At 37.6% G+C, this 25,833-nt stretch overlaps 1 protein-coding gene across 2 annotated transcripts in view; it reads left to right on the forward strand.

The window, feature by feature from the left end:
* Positions 1 to 1,956: 1,956 nt before the first annotated feature.
* ANO6 (anoctamin 6) overlaps positions 1,957 to 25,833 on the forward strand; it is a 68,614-nt gene continuing 44,737 nt past the window's right edge. For both annotated transcript variants that reach the window (XM_008572604.1, XM_008572603.1), the window contains exons 1-6: positions 1,957 to 2,211; positions 2,423 to 2,536; positions 4,588 to 4,703; positions 9,926 to 10,060; positions 18,483 to 18,588; positions 23,208 to 23,268. In XM_008572604.1, the coding sequence (XP_008570826.1) occupies positions 1,996 to 2,211; positions 2,423 to 2,536; positions 4,588 to 4,703; positions 9,926 to 10,060; positions 18,483 to 18,588; positions 23,208 to 23,268 (748 nt within the window). In that variant the 5' untranslated portion in view covers positions 1,957 to 1,995. The remainder of the gene's footprint in view (positions 2,212 to 2,422; positions 2,537 to 4,587; positions 4,704 to 9,925; positions 10,061 to 18,482; positions 18,589 to 23,207; positions 23,269 to 25,833) is intronic.

The raw sequence follows: 25,833 nt of genomic DNA on the forward strand, positions 1-25,833 counted from the left end.
TTTTTTACTGACCGGTAACGGGATCGCAACCCTTGGTGTCACGCCCGTACTGGGGACCGGCAATGGGATCGCAACCTTCGGTGTTGCGCCCACACCGCGCTCAGCCAGTGAGCGGGAACCGGTCTCCACATGGGATCCGAACCCTTGGCGGGAGCACCGCCGCACTCCCAAGCGGCGCACTCTCCAGTGCACCACTGGGCCAGCCCAAGCCATATAGAATTTAATATCAATAAATACAGTATATTCTACATCTTTTGAAATGGCCATATAACATGGACACATGTTACATTTGATGTAACGTGTTACATCAATGACACAGGAACATTTCAGTCCTGCAGAGAGAGAAAAATATCCTTTGCATTTTGCCAAAATCACCTGTGTTGTTTTATTGAATTTGGTCAAGGCATACAGGGATGAAATAATTCAGTAACTGAACCATTTGAATATCTGGTGTGGAAATAAAAATTTTAAGGTATGAAATCTTCAATTCTGAAAAATAACATCAGTGAATAGGACTTAGAAAGCTACATTTGTGTGCTGTTATGAATCCTTGGGATTGTGCCAAAGTAGGAGATTTTATGTACCTGAAGTGGCTGAAAACCCACCAGGACAACCAAGGGCTTCCCAGAGTGCCCAGGAATCCAAGTGTACTCCACAGCGTTCTATTGGACATCCAGCACCCACAGGCTACCAACAGCAAGAGCAGCTTCATTGCGTCTGTTCCATTTTGAGCAGATGTATCTCTTCATCAGGTCCAAACTAGTTCAGTTTTATTTTTTCTTTAAAAAAAAAAAAATTGCTGTTCCATTTTGAGCAGATGTATCTCTTCATCAGGTCCAAACTAGTTCAGTTTTATTTTTTTTTTTTTTTTAAAAAAAAATTTCTTTTCTGCCTATGGTAAAACTAAAGGTCTAACATATATTCCAATCTCTTCTGACAGAGAAAAAGACAAGCATATGAATCCAACCTCATCTGTCAGGGCTTGCAGCTAGAAGCCACAAGATCAGTAAGTGTGGGTCCCTTTTCAACCCTTGGCTGACCATTATTCACTTGGAATGCTGGGGTGGCATTAGAAACATGCAGTCCCGGCCACAACTTAGTCATAGACAGAGAAGGGAGTTGATCAAAATCTGCATTATATAGAATGTGGTGTTTTCTTCTGATCAAAGCCAGCAGATCTTTTTTAATAGCTGAAGAATTTAATAATGAACGCATGTATGAATGATTGTTTTCTTTTTTAAGAACCTTTAAAAGTTTTTTATTATATAAACAATAGTTTATGATAAAAATTAGAAAATGTAAGAAGAGTCAAAAATCATCTGTCTTAATTATCCAGAAAAAAACCTGTAATCCTTCTAAACTTTTTTATATTCTCCTTTCAAAAAGGAAAATTATCATTTCACAGTTTTATAATTTGCTTTCTTCCTTTAGTATATACTAAATACATTTCTATATCAATAAATATAATTCTTTGATATCATTTTTTAATGGCCATATAACATGATATTGACCAGATATACAATAAATTTAATAGCTTATTTCTAGGTTTAGGAAATTAAAATTTTTCCATTTTAATAGCACTGCAATGAATATTCTAGTGTTTTAATTTTTAGTCACCAATTTGGACGGAGTGATGGACAAATTAACAAGCTGTTTTTTTCTCCATTTAAAATATTAGTTTTATGAAATAACGATATTTGAATTACTTTTTAAATTCTACAAGAAATTATCTTTAAGGTGAAATTTATGATGGTTTGCAAATTTATTTTTATTTTATCTTCACTTTTACTGGTGTCCTGTGTGTATGTATGTGTGTGTGTGTATACATTTTTGAGATGATCAGCAACATAAGAAAAATCTATATTTTTAAAAATTGTAAAAATAGTTGGTTTCCTAGTCTGTGTTTTTATTCTTCCAACATAGGTTTTGGATGACAAGATTGTATTTGTAAAAGTCCATGCACCATGGGAGGTGTTATGTACATATGCTGAAATAATGCACATCAAATTGCCTCTGAAACCCAATGATCTGAAAACCCGTTTCTCAGCCTTTGATACTTTGAACTGGTTTACCAAAGTCCTCAGAGTGGATGAAAGTATCATCAAGCCAGAGCAAGAGTTTTTCACTGCCCCATTTGAGAAGGACCGGATCAATGATTTTTACATTCTTGATAGAGATTCCTTCTTCAATCCAGCCACCAGAAGCCGCATTGTAAGTCTAAACCAAATTTAGTTGCTATCTTGGGGTGATTTGGAACCTACTATTGAATAATTAGTGGGTTGGTTTGGTTGGTTTAGTTTTGTTTAAAAAAAAAAAGTCAAGAAAGAAATATGCGTACATATTCCTGTTGCAATAGTAAACAATGATTGGATTGGTTAGTTATAGCATATAAACCATACTGTGTATTTTGGAATCTTTTTAGGTTTACTTCATCCTCTCCCGGGTCAAGTATCAAGTGGTAAACAACGTTAGTAAGTTTGGGATTAATAGACTTGTAAACTCTGGGATCTACAAGGCAGCTTTCCCACTCCATGATGTAAGTCAAATGGCAAAAATAAAATAAAAAACTTAATGTATACTGTGGTATTGACAATAGGGAAGCTCTATCTTTCCTGATGTTAAGTTTCTTCCTAAAGCATGAAGATAATACACTGCAAGATTTACAGGCTCATTTAGGGCAAAAACCAGGTTGTATTATTCACTAATGGATCCCAGGCATAGAAAAGGCACTCATTTTAAAGGAGTGAATAAAGGAATAAATGGTATCTCTCCCATAGTTACTGTATAAAGCAGGATAGATTAGCAGTTAATCTGTATTAGCATTTCAGGGCTGAAATGCCTACTCTGCCACTTTATAGCTGGATGACCTTGTGAAAGTCATTTAGCCTCCCTGTTCCTCAGTTTCTTCATTAGTAAGATAGGGATAATACTAGTACCTACCTGAAAGAGTTGTAACGAGGATTAATTAAGTTAATTAGTGTCAAATGTTAGCCCTGGTATATAATAAGTACTGTATAAGTGTTATCTGTTTCCATAATTGCTGACGGATGTTTTTATCAACCAGAAAAGTATTAGTTCTTTGTAAGCAAAATACATGTTAGACCTTATTTATCGTTTCCTGTTACACAAACTGTATTCTCCCTGAAATACTATTTCAAACTGTGCCCAGAAATATCCCAGGGCTTTTAAGAAGGTATCTGTCAGGGTTCTTGTCACAATGGCAATACCACAGATTATTGATATTTTTCGAGGATTATGATCTGAGTCTACAATAGCCCCATAAATTCTAGAGTACTTCTCTCGCTGGTAACATTTCTCATGAAATGAAATTTTTAAAATATGACTATCTCAGACCCTTAATCATTCCATAAATGCAGAGACATTGTATCTAAAGCTGTCTAAATAAATTCTGTCATTGACCTAAATTAAATATTATATTGCATTATTACTTTGTTACATTCACTATCAATTTATCTGAATCTCTTAAGACCAAAGAAAACAAAGACTGAGATTGATAATTGCTGTTGTGTGGTCCATGTATTTGTGGATGAAGACAATGGTGAAATGTACAGAATAAGATAATAAAACTAAGACACTAAACACCTACTTGATATATACGTGGATAAGTAGAGAACAGAGAGCTGGATGGAGAAGCAGAAGCTCAGCTTCCTAAGAGGCCCAGTGTGGCTGTCCAACCAGATAGCTCTTGTGTTTTATTTTTGTGCTCTAGCAAAATTAGCAATGATAGCATGGCATGAACTTTGGGGATGCTTGCAAATAGCTGTCATGAATATTAATCTGGGGTGCCAAGGTTTTATAGTATTCACTTGACATTTGCCCATGCCCAGGTCTTTCCCACTAAAGCCCCTTCTAATTACAGGGTCCCACATCCAGGCTAGGGAATGATCCTGTATGGTATTTGGGAGAGAAGTGAGTAGAGGTCAGGGCCCATGCTAAGCCATGGCTGGGTGGTAATCTGGGTCTAGTACAGTAGGAAGAAAAATGAGTCAGATAGGAAAAAGGGCCACTGAATTTAAGCAGAGGCAAAAGGTTTTGTTTCTTGAATAAGCTAAGTGTGTAACATGATGTCAAGCATCTTTGTTGTTTATTTCCTACATGTTGTCACAGAATAACGGCTGAACCAGGACAAAGAAGTCTGGGTTTTAGAATTGGCCTTGCTGCTAACCAGTCAACATTCAGATTCCCCACTGTCCAAGGAGGGGGTTGGCTATCAGGTGTCCCTCCCTTGTGATTTTGGCACTTGGGTGGCCCAGTTTTTCACTGGTTAGGACTGCCCCTAAATGTTGTAGGACATTAAGCATCCCTGGGGCCTCCACCAAGTACCTGCAGGCTCCCTGGGCTTGTAACATCCAAGCATTCATCCCCAACACATTCACAGATGGCTCCCAAGGAAGGTGATAATAGCCCCGGTTTAGAATCGCTAAAAACTAAATGATATTTCTGCCCCTTCCAGCAAGTGAGGACCCCTTATTCACAAATGACTATGAAATATCAGTACCATATTTAATAAGCGTATTTGTGAAAACATGGTGATTGTGAGGTTCACTTGTTGCCTTCTCTTCACAGTGCAAATTCCGCTGTCCGTCAGAGGATCGTAGCTGCCCTAGTGAACGATATCTTCTGTACAGGGAATGGGCTCATCCTCGAAGCATATACAAAAAGCAGCCCTTGGATCTCATCAGGTGAGTTATTGCAGAGAGCACTCCAGTGGGAAGTACTCATTGTGGAGTCCAAGTATATGACAGTACTCAAAGACTGTGGCCAACCAGGGAAGCTGACCCAGAGCTCTGAGCCTCACTGTCCAGAGTTTTTCACTCAGTCACCACATGTAGTGATTGAGTGAATAATCATCCATGTGAATTAATCTCTATTCTCTTCCTCTCCCTTGAGGTCAGACCAATATTATGTGGCTCAAATCTGCAAACCTGTAATCACATGATTGGTCTTTCTGGCATGGCCAGCCCCCATCCTGAGTCATCTCATTAGCACAAACTATCGAGGGGCCCAACATGAGTCACCTCATTAGCATGAAGTATCAGGTGTGGTCACAGGGGCCCACCATGAATAAAAAGACACTCCAATCTCTAGGAAATTCCGAGAGTTTAGAGGTAACCTGCTAGGATCTGGGAACAGAAACCTACCAAATTCTTTATTGCGCAGGAGTAAGTGTTAGATTTAGCTTATATTGTATGGTAAGACATAAATTTTCACTCTTTTTCTGTATCTACTGTTAAATACCATTTCATTGTATATAACAAGAAATAATGATTTGCTCAGGGCCTGTTTTCTCAAAGCATCAGATGCTTTCCAGAAACTTGTGTTGTTTGGACAAGGTGAAGGATCCTGGCTGCTGAAGAAAGAGAGGCCAAAAACAACAATCAAAAAAAAAAAAGGGCCGAGCCCATGTTCCTTTCCATCGTTGCTTCACTGGTAACCTGTTGAGGACCCAGACTGTTAAATCTTTGTCTGTGGTTCCCAGGGATTACCAATCTCTTTCCAAAAAAGCAAACCAAACAAACTGGAAAGAGCAACCTGTAGGAAATAGACTTGGCACAGAAAAAAAAAATAAAAGTTTTCCCCAAACTGCCATTTTTACCCTCGGAGTGACAAAAGAAGATATTATACCAAAAAGAGAAGGGAAGGAATCTATAAAAAAGGATCATTGTAAGAATAAAATGTAGCTCTTGGAAATTAAAAATGTGATAGAACAGAAAAACTCCAATAGAACACCTTAGAAAATGAAGTTAAAGAAATTATGCAGAGCACAGAGCAGAAATATAGAAAAGAAAAGGGGGAAAAGCTATAAATGAGAAGGTCGGTTCAGGAAATGCCATGTTAAATAATAGGAGTACCAAAAACCAGAACAGAAAATATAGAAAGGAAATACGAAAAATACTTGCAGAGAAATAGCTGCAGAGCTGTGCTGAAGACCTGAATGTTGTAAATCTCCAGATGAGAAGAGCCTGTGGAGTGCCCTGCCTACACGATGAAAACAGAGCCGTCGAGTCACTGCAATATGACATCTAGGAACACAGAAAAAAAAAAGAAGATCCTGTGAGCCTCGAGAAAGAAAAAGAAAAAAAAATCATCTGAAAAATCAAGACCCACAATAGCATTTTGCTTCTCAACAGCAACACTGCAAACTAAAGAAAAAGAGCAATAACTAAATTTCTGAGGAAAGCAATTTTTTTTTTCAATTTACAATTTCATATATGGCCAAACTTAAGTGTGAGGAATTTTTAGTTTAGATAAGCAAGGTAACGGAGGAGGTGCTCCAACAAGGAAGTGGAAGGCATGAGATTTAGTAAACAGGGAATCCCAGCACAAGACAGAGGCAGAGAGATCCCAAGTGACAGCTCTGGGTAGGGCTGGAGAGTCATTAATTCAGGCTGGAGGAAGTCTGAAGGGATTTATTCACAGAGCTGAAATTGATGGACTACCTCGTGTTTGAACATACTGAGAAAGTTATACATCTGAAGAAAGTCTGGGGTTGAATTTTTGGTAAGTACACAGAAAACTAAGCAGTGAACTATCAAGACAATTATTAATTCCAGGGAAAACAAAAATATTAGGAAGGAAAAAGTAATCATAGGAGATGACTTGATTCAGCTGTGAATAGTGTTTACAGAGTCCTAATAATGTAAAGCAAGGATATTGATCTAACCAGAAATTTTAATGTAACTATGTCAAGAAGATAGGAATGGAGATGTGGATGTGTAGAGGGGCAGAGGGTTGAAAGAAAGCTTAATCCTCACCTTCCAGAGTAGACGGTCAATAGGGGATACACAAAACTGAAAAACCAATAAGCAGCACTTCACACATATTATTTAGAGAGATGGAAGTAAATATTCAAAGAACCAGCTGTAAGAGTTGAAAGTGGCTGCTTCTGGGCAGCAGGAAATAGGGGAGGTGGCTGGGGACTGTTCCTTTTTAATCAGCCTTCTAGAGATATTTGACTCTTTAATGAAGGTATACTTAAAACTTTGATAAAAAAATCAAAGCTGAATTTAATTTAAATTGATGTTGAGTCGGGATGTTTTTGGCAGAGAGAGACAGTGATCAGAGAATATCATATTTGAATATCATTATTCTCAGCTTTTTATCAAGTAGGAGACAGGTTTCCATTTAAGATTTTTTTAAATTGACACATAAAAATTGTACATATTTATGGGATACGGAGTGATGTTTCAATACATGTATACAATATGGAATGATCAAATTAAGGCAAATAACATATCCATCACCTCAAACATTTGTCATTTCTTTATGATGAGAACATTAGAAATCCTCTCTTCCAGCTATTTTGAAATGTACAATACATTTTTGTTAACTATAATCACCCTGCTGCACAGTAGAACACTAGAACTTATTCCTCCAACCTAATTGTAACTTTGTACTTGTCAACTAACCTCTCCCCATCCCCCAGTCCCCCTTAACATTCCCAGTCTCTGGTAACCACTGTGGTATTCTGCTTCTGTGAGATCAAACTTTTTAGATTCCACGTATGAGTGAGATCATGTGGTATCTGTCTTCCTGTGCCTGGCTTACTTCAATTAATAATGACCTCCAGGTTCATCCATGTTGCTGCAAATGACAGTATTTCATTCTTTTTTTATGGTTGAGTACTATTCCTTTATGTAAATATACCATATTTTCTTTATCCATTCATCTGAGGTGGACACTTAGGTTGATTTATTCCTTTATGTAAATATACCATATTTTCTTTATCCATTCATCTGAGGTGGACACTTAGGTTAATTTGATATCTTGGCTGTTTTGAATAGCTGTAGTGAACAGCTATTCAAAACAGATATCTGTTTTGTGCAGATATCTGTTTGACATACTGATTTCAGTTCCTTTGGATAAATACCCAGAAGTTGGATTGCTGGGTCATATGCAAGATCTATTTTTAATTTTTTAAGGAACCTCTATACTGTTTTTCATAGTGCCTAACTACTAATTTACATTTCCACAGTGCATGAATTCCCCTTTCTCCACATCCTTGCCAGCATTTGTTATTTTTTATCTTTTTGATAATAGTTGTTCTACTGGGGTGAGATGATATCTCATTGTTGTTATGATTTGCATTTCCCTAATTATTGATGTTGAGCATTTTCTCATGTACCTGTTAACCATTTCTGTGTCTTCTTTTTAGAACTGTCTATTCAGATCTTTTAACCATTTTTTAATCAGGTTTTATTTGTTTGTTTTTTGGGGGGTTTTTTTTGCTATTGAGTTATTTGAGTTTCTTATATATTCTGGATATTAACCCCTCATTAAAGATTTGAAAAATCTTTCTGGTCTTGCCTACAGTGTAGTGAGATTGCCTTAGGAAGTAATGAACTCCTCATCACTATAAATATTCAAACAGAGACTGCCTGACCAGCTGTCTAAATGTGGCAGGATATATTTACTGTTGGACCAGGCACCTTCTAAGACTCCGTCTGGTTATAAGTATGGCATTTCCAGGATGGATGGTTGATAAGAACATGTTACAGAAGGCATAACAGAAGACAGGCCAAGACATCTCAAACCCATAGCTAGGCTTTACTCTCCCAGGCACTGTCCTCAGCCTGCCACTTGCCTGCCATCCATGAGCCAGACAGCAAAGTTCCAGTCATGCGAAAATGAGAATATTTTGTCCCTCTCAGCTCCTGATTCCACCCTCAGGTCCATCTCAGCCATAGCTGTGGCCCCCACCAGGCCTGTGACCTCTGGTGCTGGTCTCACATGTGCCCTTTAAGCGCTGGTCCAGCCCAGGGATGTTCCTATCTGAAGTCTCCCAGGATGCCAGGTTGTGCTCAGACCTAAGTCCCCACTAGACTAAGGCCAAGGAGTTCAGCTCAGCTCAGTCCATACGGAGCCTGAAGTATCATATAGGGCCTTAGAGCTAAGTAAATTTCCTACAGGTTCTACAGACCAAGACTGAGGCAAAAGTGAACCAGTCTAGGAAAATATCAGCAACAGCCACCTGAACAATCAATCGCTTCGTTGTTTTCTCCTTATCTCTAAATGCTTTCTTTCTGCCTGACTGTATTTGGCCTCCCTTTCAGGAAGAATTCTGGCACTGCCTCTTGCTCAAAATATCAGCAACAGCCACCTGAACAATCAATCGCTTCGTTGTTTTCTCCTTATCTCTAAACGCTTTCTTTCTGCCTGACTGTATTTGGCCTCCCTTTCAGGAAGAATTCTGGCACTGCCTCTTGCTTAGCCTGCCCTCTTCTCATATTGCCTATGTAGCTCCTTCCATTTTACCTCAAAGTACACCATTAATCAGTTTTTAAAACTTAGAAAAAATAGAAGTGCTAGATACAAGGAGTACAGAGCGGTGGATTCCTCAGTCATATCCATCCTGCCTTCTTTCATTTTCACAATGACTTTTATAAAAAATTTTGGTCAGAGAGAAATTCCACTACAGGTTAATATTATTGGTCATTTTATTATTTTTTTTTTTGTGATTTACATTCATTACATTTCCTCCAAGGAATTTCCCTAGTTAAGTAAAAGCAAGTAATTGTGAACAGATTGTTTTATGCATTTGTTTTATGCATATTAAGAATAATCTTTTGGAGAATGTATAAAATAGTGCTAGCTTTACAAAGAATGGTGGTGATAACTTTCTGTTTGTTCCATATTCAGCATTTTTTCCTCCCCTCCTCTATTTTAATTTACTTTGCTTCAACAGGCAAACCAGTGATAGTGATCAGTACTTCTATGACATGTAACCTCCTTTTTGTTTCATAGTAGAATTCAGGGTCTGCTATGAAAATGAATGTTTTAAGGGTGTATTAAGTCAGAGATTTAAGCTCAAAGCCTCCTTTATTTAAAATCAGAAATTAATATTATTATGAAGCTGCAGAGTGATTATTTGTGTCTTCTAAAAATAATTTCTATCTTTCTTCAGGAAATATTATGGAGAGAAGATTGGAATCTATTTTGCTTGGCTGGGCTATTACACTCAGATGCTCCTCCTGGCAGCAGTGGTAGGAGTGGCTTGCTTTCTGTATGGATTTATTAATCAAGATAACTGTACATGGAGGTAACTTCTGTTTATTCCTTGTTGCTGTGCTGAAAAGTTGATGAGACATAAAATAATTTTCAGGGTCTTAGACTGTTTTGGTAAAAGAAGACTCATCGTAGAACACTCATTGCTTTGGCTGATATACTATATCCCCTTTGTTCTGAGTATAATAACTAAGTAAAGTGGAAGGATTTTTTTCTTAGATAATCCAACCCAGCCTCTGACAAGAATATTACTCTTAGGAAACATTCCAATATTTTAAGACAATACTTTGTTTGAAAAAGAAAGGGGGACTGGAGGAAGGATTGCCCTTGAACTTCTGGCCCCCAGAGGAATGCTTCACTTAACCCTGCAGATGTGGGCCGAGAATAGCTCAGATTTCTTCAGGGTTTCAATGGGAAAACTGGTAAAGCTGGTGGTATTTTTCTGCTTTTAGAAATGACTTCTAAATATATATTAAGAAATGCCTGTTTAACAACTCAAGTAAACAATATTTGTTTTGTTTTTTACATTTAAAAAATTAGTCCTCACAATGTTGCGGGCGGAAGGTGATAGTTTGTGTTTGATCTTGGAATTCACTGTCTAAAGAGAAGTATGTGGGTGCCAGAGCACTCTGAATTTCATCACTATTCTGAACTGTGTTGTTAGTCTTCTGCTTTTGGTGGTCTCAACCTCCAGAAGGAATGCAACACTGAACCAGGCATTTTCTCTTGATCATTTGGCCCATGTCCAGGTGTGACAGCCAGATCAAAATTTCTGGGCACCAGTGATGAGCTGATGACCAAATTTTTCAAGCCCCGAGCACATCAGTCTGGCTTCCGAGGCAGGATGCTCACGTGGCAGCCCTGATACATACGCATAATTACCCATTCTATGTAACAGAGGACTCTGAGCATTTTGTACCTATTATGGCTTCTCAGCTAGAAAACTGCAGATGGTTTTTGAAGTACTCTCCCCTCTTTACTGAAAAAGAATTTTGAGCCAAAGGCTGAATGTTGATACCTTTTCCGTATATTTGTCTTTGGCTTCTTCATTGTTTTGTATATTGTTCCAGTCCCAAAAAAAGGGATCTCAAAAATACATTTTTAAAGGGCAAAATTGCATTTTTATGAGGTTCTCGTATGGTAGTTCTCTTTAAAACTCATTTTATGAAATCACCATTTGATAGTCACACCACATATTTTCTACCATTTCACACAGATTAATTTACAGAAAACTGAGGGAGCACCTTGGGAATATACTCTCTGTGCTCAAAACTATTTGGCTTTAATTATTTGATTATTGAATAGATTTAAAATGTTTAGAATATATAAATTTTAAATATTTTCAGATAGTTTTATTACACACTGAGTAGATTCACAAGAATAGAAAATATATTTTAGGTATAAGGAATAATGATCCATCACTCAATTTAAGAAAAAGAACATTACTGTTACCTTTGATTTTGCCAGATTACCTCCCATCCCCTTCTACTTTGGAAATAACCACTATACTAAAATTTTTATTTATTATTCCTTTACTTATGCTGTATTTTTAAATCATATATTTGTAGACCTACAAATATATTTAGTTTTGTATTTTTGAAAATAGATACATATTAGTGGAGGATTACTAGTTACTATTGGTATTTCCTCTTCTATAAAATGCCTGTTTAAAGCTTATGCCCCTTTTTAAAAATAACCTTGAGGTATAACATCGAGATATAATTTATGTACCATAAATTAAAATCCCTTTAAAGTGTACAATTCAGGTGTTTTAAGTACATTCACAGATTGTGCAACTATCACCACCATCTGATTTCAAATCATTTTTCTCACTCCAGGAGAAACTAGTGCCTATTAGCAGCCACTTCCTAAACCCCCTTTCCTGTAGTCCCAGCAACAACTAATCTACTTTCTAATTCTGTGAATTTGCCTAATCTGGACATTTTGTAAAAGTGGAACCATACAGTATGTGGCCTGTTGTGACTCTCTTCTTCCCTGTAGCAAGTTATTTTCAAGGTTCATCCATGTTGTAGTATGTATCAGTACTTCATTCCTTTTTGTGGCCAAATAATATTCCATTGTTTGGATATACCATGTTGTTTATTTACTCATCAGCTGATGGACACTTGGGTTATTTCTACTTTTGGGCTATTATGAATAATTCTGCTATGAACATTCATGGACAAGTTTTTGGGGGGACATATGGCTTCAAATCTCTTGAGAACATAAAAAAGAATGGAATTTCTGGGCTATATTGTAACTGTATGTTTAATATTTGGAAGAACTGCTGAAGTATTTTTCCAAAGTTGACTGCACCATTTTGCATTCCCACCAGCAACATATGAGGATTCCAATTTCTCCACATCCTCGTCAACACTTGTTTTGTTGTTTGTGTGTTTGTTTAATGTTAGCTGTCCTAGTTGGTATGAAGTGGTATGTCATTGCAGTTTTTGCTTTTATTTCCCTAATGCCTACTGATGATGAGCATCTTTTCATGTTTTTATTTGTCATCTGTGTAGCTTCTTTAGAGAGACATCTTGTTCGAATTCTTTGCTTATTCTAGTTGTGTTGTCTTTTTACTGTTGAGTTATAAGTGTTCTTTGTATATTTGGGATAGAAGTCCCACCTCTTAATACTATCACATTGTCAACAACTGAATTTTGGAGGGGACATATTAAAACTACAGCAGGTTTATTAAAAATCATTTCTCCTATTCTGTGGATTTTTCCACCTTTTTTTTTTTAAACGATAGTGAAGTAAACAGTGGGAGTGGAGATGTTTTTTCTTAATGATGTCCTTTGAAGCACAATAATTTTTAATTTCAATGAGATCCAATTTACCCATTTTTTTTCTTTTGTTTGTGCTTTTGGTGTCATATCTAAGAAACCATTCATAATCCAAAGTCATGATGATTTTCTCAATGTTTGTCTTCTAAGAATTTTTATGGTTTCAGGTGTATGATTTATTTTGAGTTAATTTTTGTAAATGGCATTAGGTAGGGGCCCTTTGTCATTTTCCATATGTATATCCAGGTGCACCATTTTTGAAAAGACTGTTCTTTCCCTGTTGATTTATGTTGGCACCCTTGTTGAAAATCAGTTGGCCGTACACTAGGTGTAAGAGTTTGTTTATGGCCTCTAAATTCTTTTCCATTGATCTGCATGTCCGTTCTTTATGCAGGCACCACACATTATTGATTACTGTGGCTTTGTAGTAAGTTTTGAAATTGGAAAATTCAAAACTTTTTTCTTCTTTTTCAAGATTTTTTTTGTCTATTCCGGATCTCCTGCATTTCTGTATGAATTTTTGGATCAGCCTGTCCATTTCTGCAAAAAATCCAGCTGGATTTTGATAGGAATTATGTTGACTCTAGGTCAGTTTGGAGAGTATTGCCTTCTAATATTAAGTCTTCCAATTCATTAGCAAGGGATGTCTTCCCATTTACTTAGTTCTTCTTTAATTTCTACCAATAATATTTGTACCTTTCACTGTACAAGTCTTTTACTTCTTTTTTTCTTAAATTTATTCCATTTTATTCTTTTTGATGCTATTGTAAGTGAAATTGTTTTTTGTTTTTTTTTTTTCTTTTCTTTTTGTCTTTTTCCGTGTCCGGCAACGGATTGCAACCCTCAGTGTCGCACCCGTACCAGACCGGGACTGGCAACGGGATCGCAACCCTCGGTGCTGCGTCCGCACCTCGCTCAGCCAGTGAGCGGGAACCGGTCTGTATGTGGGATCCTAACCCTCGATGGGAGCGCCACCACGCTCCCAAGCGGCGTACTGTAGCAGTGCGCCACCGGGCCGGCCCGAAATTGTTTTCTTAATTTCATTTTTGGATTATTTATCACTAGTATATAGAAATATAACTGCTTTTTGTTAGTGATTTTGTGTACTGCAACATTGCTGAGCTGGCTTACTTGTTGTAATAGTTTTTTGGTGGATTTCTTAGGATTTTTTTTTTTTTTTTTTTTGACTGGTAAGGGGATCGCAACCCTTGGCTTGGTGTTGCCTGCACCACATTCAGCCAGTGAGCGCACCAGCCATCCCTATATAGGATCTGAACCCGCGGCCTTGGCACTACCAGCGCCACACTCTCCTGAATGAGCCACGGGGCCGGCCCCTTAGGATTTTTATATACAATGTCATACCTGTATTCCTCTATATCTTTTTCTGGCTTGGATGCTTTGGCTAGAACTTCCAGTATAATGCTTATCTCAGGAGAAAAACATTCAGCATTTTACCATAAGTATGATGTTAACTATTGGTTTTCCATTAATGCTCTTTATCAGGTTGGGAAATTTCTATTCTATTCCTAGTTTTTGAGTGTTTTTATCATGAAATGGTATCGGATTTTGTCAGATGCTCATTCTGTGTCTTTTGACATTATCCTGTACATGGTTTTTGTCCATTATTCTATTAATATGTTGTATTTACATGGATTTCATATGTTAAATCATCCTTGCATTTCTAAATACATCCTACTTGATTGTGGTGTATGATACTTTTTATATGTTGCTGGATTTGGTTTCCTAGTATTTTGTTGAGGATTTTTACATATAGATACATAAGGTCTATAGTTTTCTCATAATGTCTTTGTCTAGTTTTGGTATTAGTGTAAAACTGGTCCCATAGAATGAGTTGAGAAGAGTTCCCTCCACTTTATTTTTAGAAGAGTTTGTAAAGCACTGGCATTAATTCTTCTTTAAATGTTTGATAGAATTCACCAGTAAAGCCATTTGGGCCTGGGCTTTTCTATGAGGGAATTTTTTTCTACCAGTTTAATCTCTTTATTTGTTATAGGTCTATTCAGGTTTTCTATTTCTTCCTGAATCAGCTTCAGTAGTTTATATCTTCCCTCCAAACAAATTATTTGTTGTTTTGACTATCTTTCTTCATTAGAGAAGTCGAATTAGTGGAACATGGGCCAGAGAAAAGGCCTGCTGGCTCGACCCTGCCTTGCTGCCTCTAGGGAAAGATAATCTTGGGCCACCCCTGTTTAGCTGTGTCAATTTCAGTGAGGATCACCAATTCTTCCCAGGTAGGATCGTTTTGTCAGAAATGGTCTGGTTGCTGAATGGAAATGTAACTCTGTTCTCGTAATAACTATGTCTATTTTTCTGAAGGTCATTTACTTTTATAATATCTGTTTATCCATATTTCTAAAGTTATGTTGCATTTTTAAATATTCATCATGAAATTTACCCAAGTTCAAGATATAGCTATTTATTCTTTATTCTGTCCCCCCACAAATGTTTTCTTCTCTTTTTATGCCTACAGAGTTGCAGGAGGTGAAGAAAGGATCCAGTATCTTGACAAAAGGAAGCCCCTTCTACAAATAAAGGGCATACAAAAAGGCAGTTTAACCAACCAACCAAAAAAAAAAAATGCCATTGCACAAATGTGATTCTCCCAGGGAAACTTGTATTTGTTAGGTATTCTCTGTTGAAAATGACATTAAGTAGGGTTTACACATCTCCAGTAGTTCAAGTGGGGCCTAGCTCTTGGCATGATTAGCAAAATGGGTTTTCCAACACATTTATTTTGGGGACTTTTTTTCCCCTGTGAGTCTTTAATTGGGTTGCCAAACCCCTAATTCATTTGTTCTGTGTTTTTTCTCTTGTTGAGGATGCTATTGGGTGAAATTTATAGGTACATTACTTTGCTTGGCAAGAATGGAGGGTGATTTGCTTGTTTCCCTATTTGACTGACTGCACTGCATTTCCCCATGTATTGCTAAATTGACTAAGATCTAAGAAAGACATCATTCTAAAAGATGATATTTCATCCAAACACCCTCTTGATATAGCCATGTAAATAAAGCCTTGCTGGCCCTGCCATGATAGCACTCTTGATATAAGAGCAAATCTTCTACACTTTGTCCTCATAATGTTAAGCCTTTTTTGGTTGGGGCGGGGGGGGGGGAGAGTAGCAACTTCCTCTTTTGGGACTAAAATTAAAACCGTTATGTATCTTCTTCCTGAATCCAGGTTCAGCTGACTGATTACAAGCAGAGAAAGTCTTGTGGGTCAGCACAGAACCTATGCTGAGTATGACTGGAACACTGTTCTCTCCCTAGTGTAGATCCCATAAATATATCACCTTTTGGTGGCTCTACCTTGTCCTTAAACTCCCTCCGACACACTAGTCTGGTGTCCTTTGTCTATTGGCTCAAGGGGTTGGCTTTTCTTTTTGGTGTCTGGCTGGTACCGGGATCTGAACCCTTGACCTTGGTGTTATCAGCACCGTGCTCTGACCAAGTGAGCTAACTGGCCAGCCCAGGGTCAGATTTTATGATTGCATTTTTCCCACGTGTGTTCAGTAAGTTTAGTTGCTAGCTAATGATCAGATTAGCTAGTGATTTCATTAAATACCTGGAAACAATAATTTTCTTTTCTCTGCCTTTGTTGAGTGGCCCTGTGTATTCGGGAAGGCGTTGAACAGTCCAGCAGGCGGTTTTCAGCTCTTCCTCAGCCTTTCCTTCTTGTGTATGCAGAACCTGAGGGTTAGCCAGAGGTGAGGATTAAGGTTTTCTCAGGTCTTTCCTGGCCATTTGCACTGTCTTACACATGCACATGGCCTTCTATAATTACAAGGAACATGTTGGAGTTTTTTCAGGCCCCCTATAGACATCCCATTCCCTAATTTTTCCTTTTAAGTTTTTTGGTTAACCTGTTGTTAACCTCTACTGGTATTGATGTTAAACCTCTACTGCTCATTGCTTTCAACAGACACTTTGGGGATAGGTCTCTCTGCACAGTATGAGCACTGAATATGAGGTCAAAAAATAACAAATCCTGAGCATGGAGTTTTTTTAGGAATCACCTACTAGACACTTCAAACAGTGACAGTTTTCCAGGGATGGAGTTTTCTGGGTAGCTCCAAACTACTTCTGCCCTCTTCAATGGCTGTTAGGCTTTTTTTTTTTTTTTTTTTTTTCTTTACAGCTACTAAGGTTGTAAAGCTGTTGGTTTTTAAGGTTACCATGAAGCTGGGGAGATCAGGATGGGAATAGTTCGAGTTAATATGCCATAAAATGTACTATTCTTCTCAGAGATTTAGCCAATTTTTCTCAAATAAATGCTCCTCAGGTTACTGCAAGCATTTGGCTGATTTCCAGAGGTCTGCAAAGGTTGATTTTGACAACTTTTGCCAGTGTTCTCATTGCTTTTTTGGAGGAGTGGCTTTTCTAAGATCTTTACTCAGCTATTCCAGAGGTGCTTCCCATATCCATTTGTTTTTGCTGAGTTATTTGCAAGGCCACCTCCTGCACAGCTCCAGTTCCATTCACATGAGTCCATCTGAACGGCTTCTCCTAGAGGGAGCAGTGGGCAACCTCTTGTTTGTTTCTTCTTATTAATTTGTAGGACTGCATCTACAAGGGTACTTCAAAACGTTCATGGAAAGATTCATATTACCTTTTTTTCCCCCCCAGCAGCTGGCCAGTACAGGGACCGAACTCTGGACCTTGGTGTTATCAGCAGCATGTTTTAACCAATTCAGCTAACCAGCCAGCCCCTATTTTTTTTTTCTAATAAATTGATAATGTTGTCATTCTTATTTTCTACCTGGAATTGATTTGTATGTGATATGATTAGGGGTTCAATTTCATGTTTTTCCATATGGATATTCTATTGTACCAGCCCCGTTTATTGAAATGTTATTTTGATCTGTTGGTTGTTTTTCTTAACCTATGCCAATAAGGCCTTATTCTTCAGAAGTGTTTCAACTATTTTGAGCCTCTGCTCTTCCATTGGATTTATAGCTCGAATGGGAAAGAACTGACATCTTTAAATATTGATTCTTGCAAATTATGAATATGATAGTGTAGGTCTTCTTCATTGTCTTTCAGAACAGTTTTATAATTTTCTGCAGATGAATCTTAACACATCTTGAATCAGATATATTTCTAGACACTTTATATTATTTAAGCTATTAAAAATGGTATTTAAAAAAAATTATTTCCTAATTGTTGCAGGTGTATGGGGACACAATTCCTTTTTGCATCCCTGAATATACTTTTATATATTTATTTTATATCTAGCAAACTTTACTAACTCATTATTTCTGATACTTTATGTGTAGATTCTGTTGCATTGTCTGTATAAACAATCATGTAATATGTTAGTAATAGTTTTCTTTTTTCCTGGCTAATCCTAATAGCTTTGTTTTTCGTGGCTTACTGTGCTGGTAGGGACCTCGAACTAAAAAGAAGTGGTGATAACAGGACTCTTTGTCGTATTCATGATCTAAAGGAAATACTTTTACCAGTTTGCTATTATGATTTTTTTATAGGATTTATGTAGCAAGCCTTTATCAGGTTAATCACTTCTATTCTTAGTTTTATAAGAATTTAGTTTGTTTCCTATCATGAATGGATATTGGATTTTATCATGCTATTAGAAAGGAAGTTCTAGTCATTAAATTTTTTTTAAATTAAGTGTTATTTCTCTCTTTAGCAAAGAAGTTTGTGATCCTGATATTGGCGGCAAGATCATAATGTGTCCTCAGTGTGATAGGCTTTGTCCATTTTGGAAACTCAATATTACTTGCGAGTCCTCAAAGGTAATTTTTATTATTTCAATCAATTACACATAATGAAAGATTTTTTTCTTCTAATAATAATCTAGTTATAACATAGAAATTAAATCTTTTTTGCTTTGAGGAATTCAGAAAGGTATTTTCCAACTACACTTCCAAACATTCTGGGAGGTAGTCTGCAATGCATGTGTTATTCCTCTTTACTTGTTTATTCTTTTTTCCACTGTTTTAGAAAAAATGAATCTTTGATTCTATTCCAGCTTCCTGAACGATTCCTTGAATCTTGCCAGAGTGATTTACAAAGGGAAAGAAACATAAACAAATATGTGTAAAAGTATGAATTATTTATTATTACAGATAATAAGTTGAGGCTGAAAGCCTTATCTAAAATTTCATGGCAGGTCAGTGAGGAAATGGAGGAACTGAAACTATTTGAGTATTTCAAGTAATCAAAGCAGAAATTCAAACCCAGCTTATCTCATGAGTTCTTTTTAGTAGGTTTACTATTATTAAGTATTTTCTTTAATTCAAGTGGATAGAAACCTGAAATTTGTACTTGTGTTTTCCCCCTTTCAAAGTGTGCTACAACTATGCTTGGATTTTTAGAGATCATGCTGGTCAGATTTAGACTGTACCTATAAAAGTGCATAAGAAAGGCTTTGTGTGTAAGTGATAAAAAGTATGTGTCTCAAAACATTCCCACAAAGCACATCTGGCTCCCCTCACACATGCAGATGGTCTTGAGCTCTGTGACTTCTTAAAATCCAGGAGGTGCAGGACAAGCATAGACACTGGAGGGAGCTTACTGCAAAGCAGGCTGGAAACTCTAGACAGGAAGAAAGATGGTCTGCTTACTTCAGAGCCTCTTCCGGACATCTCTGATGTGCTGTTCCTCCTAGTCATGATCTTTGTATCCCCTTGTTCTGCCGTGAGAGGGAACCATTATATGGTCCTAGAACATTCCAGTCTACTCCATATAAGTCTGATTTTAACTGAATGTATTGTTGTTATAGTGATGCCACTTTCTATGTTATACTTTGCAAAGTTCTTATATTTGTCTTATCACTTTAGACATACACAAAAACCATTTGAGATTTTACATTTTACAGACTAAAACACTGAGGATCTGAGAGATCAAATAATCTTCTCAGGGTCACCCACCGAATAACTGGCAAAGGCAGAAATTGACAGCATATCTGCATTTCTTGCCTTTACCGTATTTCTCACCGGCTGACAGTGGTAGCAGGTCCTTTGCTCTCAATCGAGCTCTGTTTGAAAAGCTGCTCCACCACTTAGTGAAGCTGATTGCAGGGTGTTGTCAACACATAGATTTTTATACTTAATTTATGAATTAAAATAGATTTCACTGCCTATTCCCCCAAACCAATACAAATTCTAGACTATAAATATCTGTTGTAGATCACACTTAATAAAAGACTTGAAGCTAGTAAGAGGGAAGCTGCCTTCCAATGATGTTGACTTGTAAATTAGAGGCTGCTAGTTAGCAGGCATCTCAAGGCCCTGGATTTAAGGCGGATGCCAACATTAATCCCAGAGGCAAATTTTGCTCCACAAAAGTACATGGGAAAATTCCATTTTCCTTAAGAAATTCTCTCCCTTATACTACCACCCCCCACCTCTTCTCTCATTTCTTCTGCTCCACCTATCCATCCTTAAGCACATGACTTTCAAATATGTCCCTATGTACATTTTTTCCCACTGTTTTAGAAAAAATGAATTTTTTATTTTATTCCAGTTTCCTAAAGGATCCCTTGAATCTTGCTAGAGTGATTTACAAAGGGAAGGAAACATAGGGAGAGAACATTCCTTGGGCTACAAAGTGGAATAGGGGGGAAAGGGGGAGGGAGAGGGAGGTTGGGAATAATTGGGTGGGGGACACGGGGCGCAAATGCAATTTGTGGTACTGGGTATGCTACCAGTATGAATCTGTCCCACACATCATGGGCATGAGGGGTGACAATCAGCTTTGTATCTCATGAATAGGAGAGAACATTCCTTGGGCTACAAAGTGGAATAGGGGGGAAAGGGGGAGGGAGAGGGAGGTTGGGAATAATTGGGTGGGGGACACGGGGCGCAAATGCAATTTGTGGTACTGGGTATGCTACCAGTATGAATCTGTCCCACACATCATGGGCATGAGGGGTGACAATCAGCTTTGTATCTCATGAATATTCATAACCAATAAAAAAAGAATAGGAATAAAAGGATAAATAGAAAAAAAAAGTTCAAAAAAGAGAAAAAGATCACTTTTTCTGGCTTTCTGTTTGTTGGTTAATTCATTCATACATTTATTATTTATTTTTACTTTTATTTTTCTTATTTTACTTATTTCTTTATTCATACATTTATTATTTATTTTTACTTTTATTTTTCTTTATTGTACATGTTTATGGGGTAGAGTTTGTTGTTTTAATACATGCATATATTGTATCATACATTTATTTATATGTTCATTTCTACCTCTTTCTTTTGGAAAGAGATAAAGTATTCACTAATTGACATGGATGCTAAAAGGGTTAACAAATTAGGAATATAAAATCAGGACCAAGGAAATGAAGAAACAATTATGCAAATAATAGGGATTGATAATGCTTTTGTGATTGAGCATTGAATGAGGTTCTTGGTAAGTTCTAATATTTTGTTCTTAGAAACATACTAAGTTATAAAATTTTGATTTTGCTCCTTTGCAGGAAGAAAGCATAACAACTGGTCATTTTGCAAGATTTCAGTTGGTTCCTCTGCTTAAAATCATCATGCCCACATATGCAGTTCTCTCGTTTCTTTCCTGTTCCATGTGACTGAAACAGAGTGCTGACTCAGGGATGCTCTTAACACAGCTGTCTTGCCGTCTCTGTGCCATCCTGCCAAGCAAGAAAGCCCCTTGCTTACTTTCTCCCCTACTTCCTGCTTCGTGGGGCATAGAGCAGAGAAGCTAACCATCTTATTCTTTTTCTTGGGGCCTTACTTCTCACACATGTGACCAGAATAGTCACTTCATCTGGGCCTACCTCCCTCTCATAGGAGTGCAAGGCGTCTCCCTCACCTTCAACTAGGCAGCTAGGGTGATCTTGGCACTGGCAGTAAACTTGCTCTTTCTCACTGCTGCTGGTTTTTAATGTTAGCATTGACAGATGTATTTCTATTGACTTTTTCTCAGAAGAGTAGAGGTTAGAATTCACAGACAGGAGTTTTTCTTTCCAGTGTGTGTGGGCAGAGGTGCCAGGGCAAGCAGGTGGTATCAAATGGAGGTTTGCATTGATTCCAAAAATGGGAGTGACATTGGACAGAAGGTTCAATACTAGCGTTACAATGTGCAGAACTATTTTTCATATAACTTTTCTTAGAATAATTTGCAATGAAGGATAAGGCATAACATTAAAAGACAATTTGAAGAAAATGGTTCCATAAGAGTCAAGCTAAAAGTTTTTAAATATGTGTCTTTGGAATCCCAGGACCAGAAGAGTTGATGGAGAGTATTGTCCCCAGAGCAGTCAGGCATTTATTAATTCTGTCCTCTTTAAATTGGATGTTTGAGAAGAACAATTAGATGACAGACAGGGATTGTGCTTTCTGACCGGGGTCTATGTGGATGATTGAGGTGGCATCTATATGGTTTGAAAACCAGGTGGATGAAAAGGTAGCAAGATGGATATTTTTTATGAAAATAGCATAACTAATGTTTTTACATAGATGAAAGTTTGCCCACTTTACCTGAGTGTAAAGGGCAACCCAAAAATTTACCTGAAACAAAGTAGACTTCCTATGTAGAAGCAACTTTGAGTTTTCTTTGGCATTTGAAAACATTTGCTTTTTTTACCTATAGTTTTTTCTACCTAGTCCCTGTCATCTTTATTTGTCACATTATCTATCATAAAGTAGGTATAATATATGCTTGCCACTTTATCCATTATATGCATAGATTTTTTTGAGCAAATGTAAAAGTACTCACTAATGAAAAATAGTAACTAATTGAAAGATTTTCCAGGAAGTCATAGAGAGGGATAACCTATTTATATTCTAGCAAAGAGATAAAACTTACCAGAACTAGTGAATAGAGCCTTCTTTGGCCAGATATGTTATTAATCACTCATGATTCTTATATTCATTGTAATGTTAGCAAAAGCACCTATGCATCCTTTATTTCAGTGGAAGCATCTGTCAGTGACAGTAGAAAAGTCATCACTGGCTTTGAGGAAGCAGAGCTCTTCTGGAGGAAAGCCGTCTCTGAATAAACCGCAGATTTGTACTTCTCTTAATAAGAAAAACAGGAATTCTGGAACTTACCCTCTGACCAGTGTGGGATGAAAAGATGCAAATCAAAATCTAAAAGTTGCTTAGAGGTTATTGTATTCTTAGAGCCATGCTACTTCCTTAAGTTCACTATGACAGCTCATAAAAAGAAACCTTTATTCAAAAGCCTGATAGAGGCTTTAACCTGAGTGGAATCTTAGCAACTACACCTCTTTCTTTATTGCAATATGGAAGGACTATTGGAAAATGCACTTTGGTTAACAGACAGGAGTTTAAAAAAAAACTTCAGACTGTAGAATATACAAAGCATTACATATTTGCTGATAACTGTACAACATGATTCATATATATATCATTATTATATTTTCCAGAAATTGTGCATCTTTGACAGTTTTGGAACCCTGGTTTTTGCAGTATTTATGGGAATATGGGGTAAGTTATTTTCATTTTTTATGCACTTAATTTAATAATATTATACAGTTTTATATAGGCTATCAAAGTAACCTAGGATTGCCCAAGCTTCAACTCCTCTAGAACTCCTTTTATAACTCTGAGGTCATTGTGTTGGTTTGCTTTTGAGTACATTCAAATCTACCTCAAAGTGTAGTGGCTTGAAACAACAAACCTTGTTTCTTGTATTTATCATTTCTCAGGTTCTCTGGGACAGCTGGGGGGTTCTTCAGGCATGGGTTGGCTCAGCTGATCTCTGTAGTGAGCCAGCTCCTCCACTGGGGCTAGATGGTCTGGCACTTAGGAGCCTGGTTTTGTGGGGCTCAGCTGGAAAGTATTTTCTCTGCTCCACATGGTCTCTCATCCTCCAACAGGCTGGCTCAGGATTCTTCATGTGGTTTTAGGGTTCCAAAGAGAAGCCAGAGAGGACAAGCCCTAATGCGTAGGCATTTTTTAAGCCTATGGTTGCATCAGGTTTACTAATGTTCATTCCATCAGCCAAAGCAAGTCATATGGCCAAGCCAGCATCGATGTATGGAGATGGGAGGACTACCCAAGGGCTTGGGTACATTCACTGGAAGCCATTATTGCAACAGTCCACACAGCTGTGATCCATCCTAAATTTGGTGGGGGTGTGGGTGGGGGGTGGGGAGAGAGCAGCAACACAAGGATTATGGGTGAGCTTTCTTTCTACATTTCTATATGAGTGAATATTTAATAAGTATGTGCTACTCTTACAACAAATTCTAGGTACTAAACAGAACAGATGCAATCCTAAATCATGTAATTCCTATGTAGCAGCTTTAACACTGTGTTCATATTGTTTACTTTGTATGGTATCATTAATGTAATGAGGCAGTTATTGTCTTTAAATGCAATCTTTTAAATGTTTAATTGATGTAAATGTTCTAAAATAGGAGAAAAGACGTCCAATTTCAAAGATAAAATTTCCAAGTTCAATGTGTATGTCAAGGGAACAATAGAGTTCACATTATAGGAAGGTGGGGAAGAAACTCTTGAGAGGACAGCACATCAACATATGGAACTCACAGAAAGAGTTGTTTACAGGTGTCCTCCACAGTATGTCTTTTTGCAGTGGATGTGCCTGTTTCGCTTTTGCACAGTCACCAAATGGATCACAAAACAGACAGTCCAATTATTTTGTACACTTTTTAGAGATATTACTTACTACTCCAGGATAAAGTGAACTGTAAGAGGGCCAAACTTATCCAATAATTTACATTGTCATTCAGACACTTAGCATGTTTTGGCTGAAGGCTAAAATCTGGCTAATATTTGACACATAGAAGAGAAAAGATCACATTCACCTATTAAGATCCCTGTACTCCTCTCCATTGTAAAAAACTTTTTTTTTTTTTTCCAGTAAGAGCTTAGGCGCCAAACACATGGGTCAGCACTTTCAACTATTGCCTTAACCATACTCTCAGCACCGATTTGTAATCTAGAAAATTCTTGCAAATCTATTGAAATTCATATACTAATAGATGCTGATAGCCCTAATTTAAGAAGGTAGTTTAAATCAAACAAAAAATATGTATTAATGTTGACCTTGGAAAGACAAACCTCAAATTTCCTAGGTAACCTTCCTTTCTCTGATTATTAACTGTACCATGTTTATGAAACTTATGCAGTGGGCTCATTTCATCTGATTTTAAAGGCAGAAAACAGTTCAGCACTGCTTATATCTTTAAGGATATGTATGTATGATGAACTCTTCATTTTAAGTATTTCATATCGCTTTCCTTGTTACCTCTGCCTTATGGGAGTTGCTGCTGTGAACCTCATTACAGAAAGTCTCAAACTGCAGAACTGAATGGCAGGAGACTCATGTGAACTTATTTGTATCCCCACCATCTATTCCTGTAGCATCTTTTCTGTGCCCACATACATGTGGCATTTAGAGTATTATTCTACTCCCTAGGGATTTTAAAAGTTGAGGGCAGAAAACCTTTTATAATCAATATAGTATCAATCATATAATTGTCTGAAGATTGCCCACCCTTTTAGTCCAAGCCAACCCTCCCGTTCCTACTGCCTCACAGAGTCTTTACTTCAACCCTGGGTGGTGTTTAAGGTTCCGAGCACCCTTCCCTCCCCATTCCTTGCTGCTGCTTACCCACTCCCACCTGATTCTCCCTGGCTCGGGCTCTTAGCTGCATGACTGCAATTTTCAATTTTCACCTTTGAGGGGTGAGTTCTAAACTGGGCCCAGTGATTTCCAGAAAAACACCAGACACCTGGCTCACTAAGGACCCAGGGACTCAGGAGACCTAACTAGCTGCACTTGGAGATCAGGAAATGGCACTGTTAGTTCAAGACCTGTGCTGCTCCTGCTGGGTCCACACCAGCAAAACGACACAGCTCCTACTACCACTACCACTACCTCTGCCTCTGCCTCCATTTAACTCGGTTTCTAATTTATGTGACAGTAATGGGCATTTTAAAAATCATATCTGGGGCCGGCCTGGTGGTGCACTGGAGAGTGCGGATCCCATGTGGAGACCGGTTCCCCGGTACGGGCGCGAC

The sequence above is a fragment of the Galeopterus variegatus genome, unplaced genomic scaffold, assembly GCF_000696425.1.
Source record: "Galeopterus variegatus unplaced genomic scaffold, G_variegatus-3.0.2 Scaffold810, whole genome shotgun sequence".
NCBI classification, from domain to species: Eukaryota; Metazoa; Chordata; class Mammalia; order Dermoptera; family Cynocephalidae; genus Galeopterus; species Galeopterus variegatus.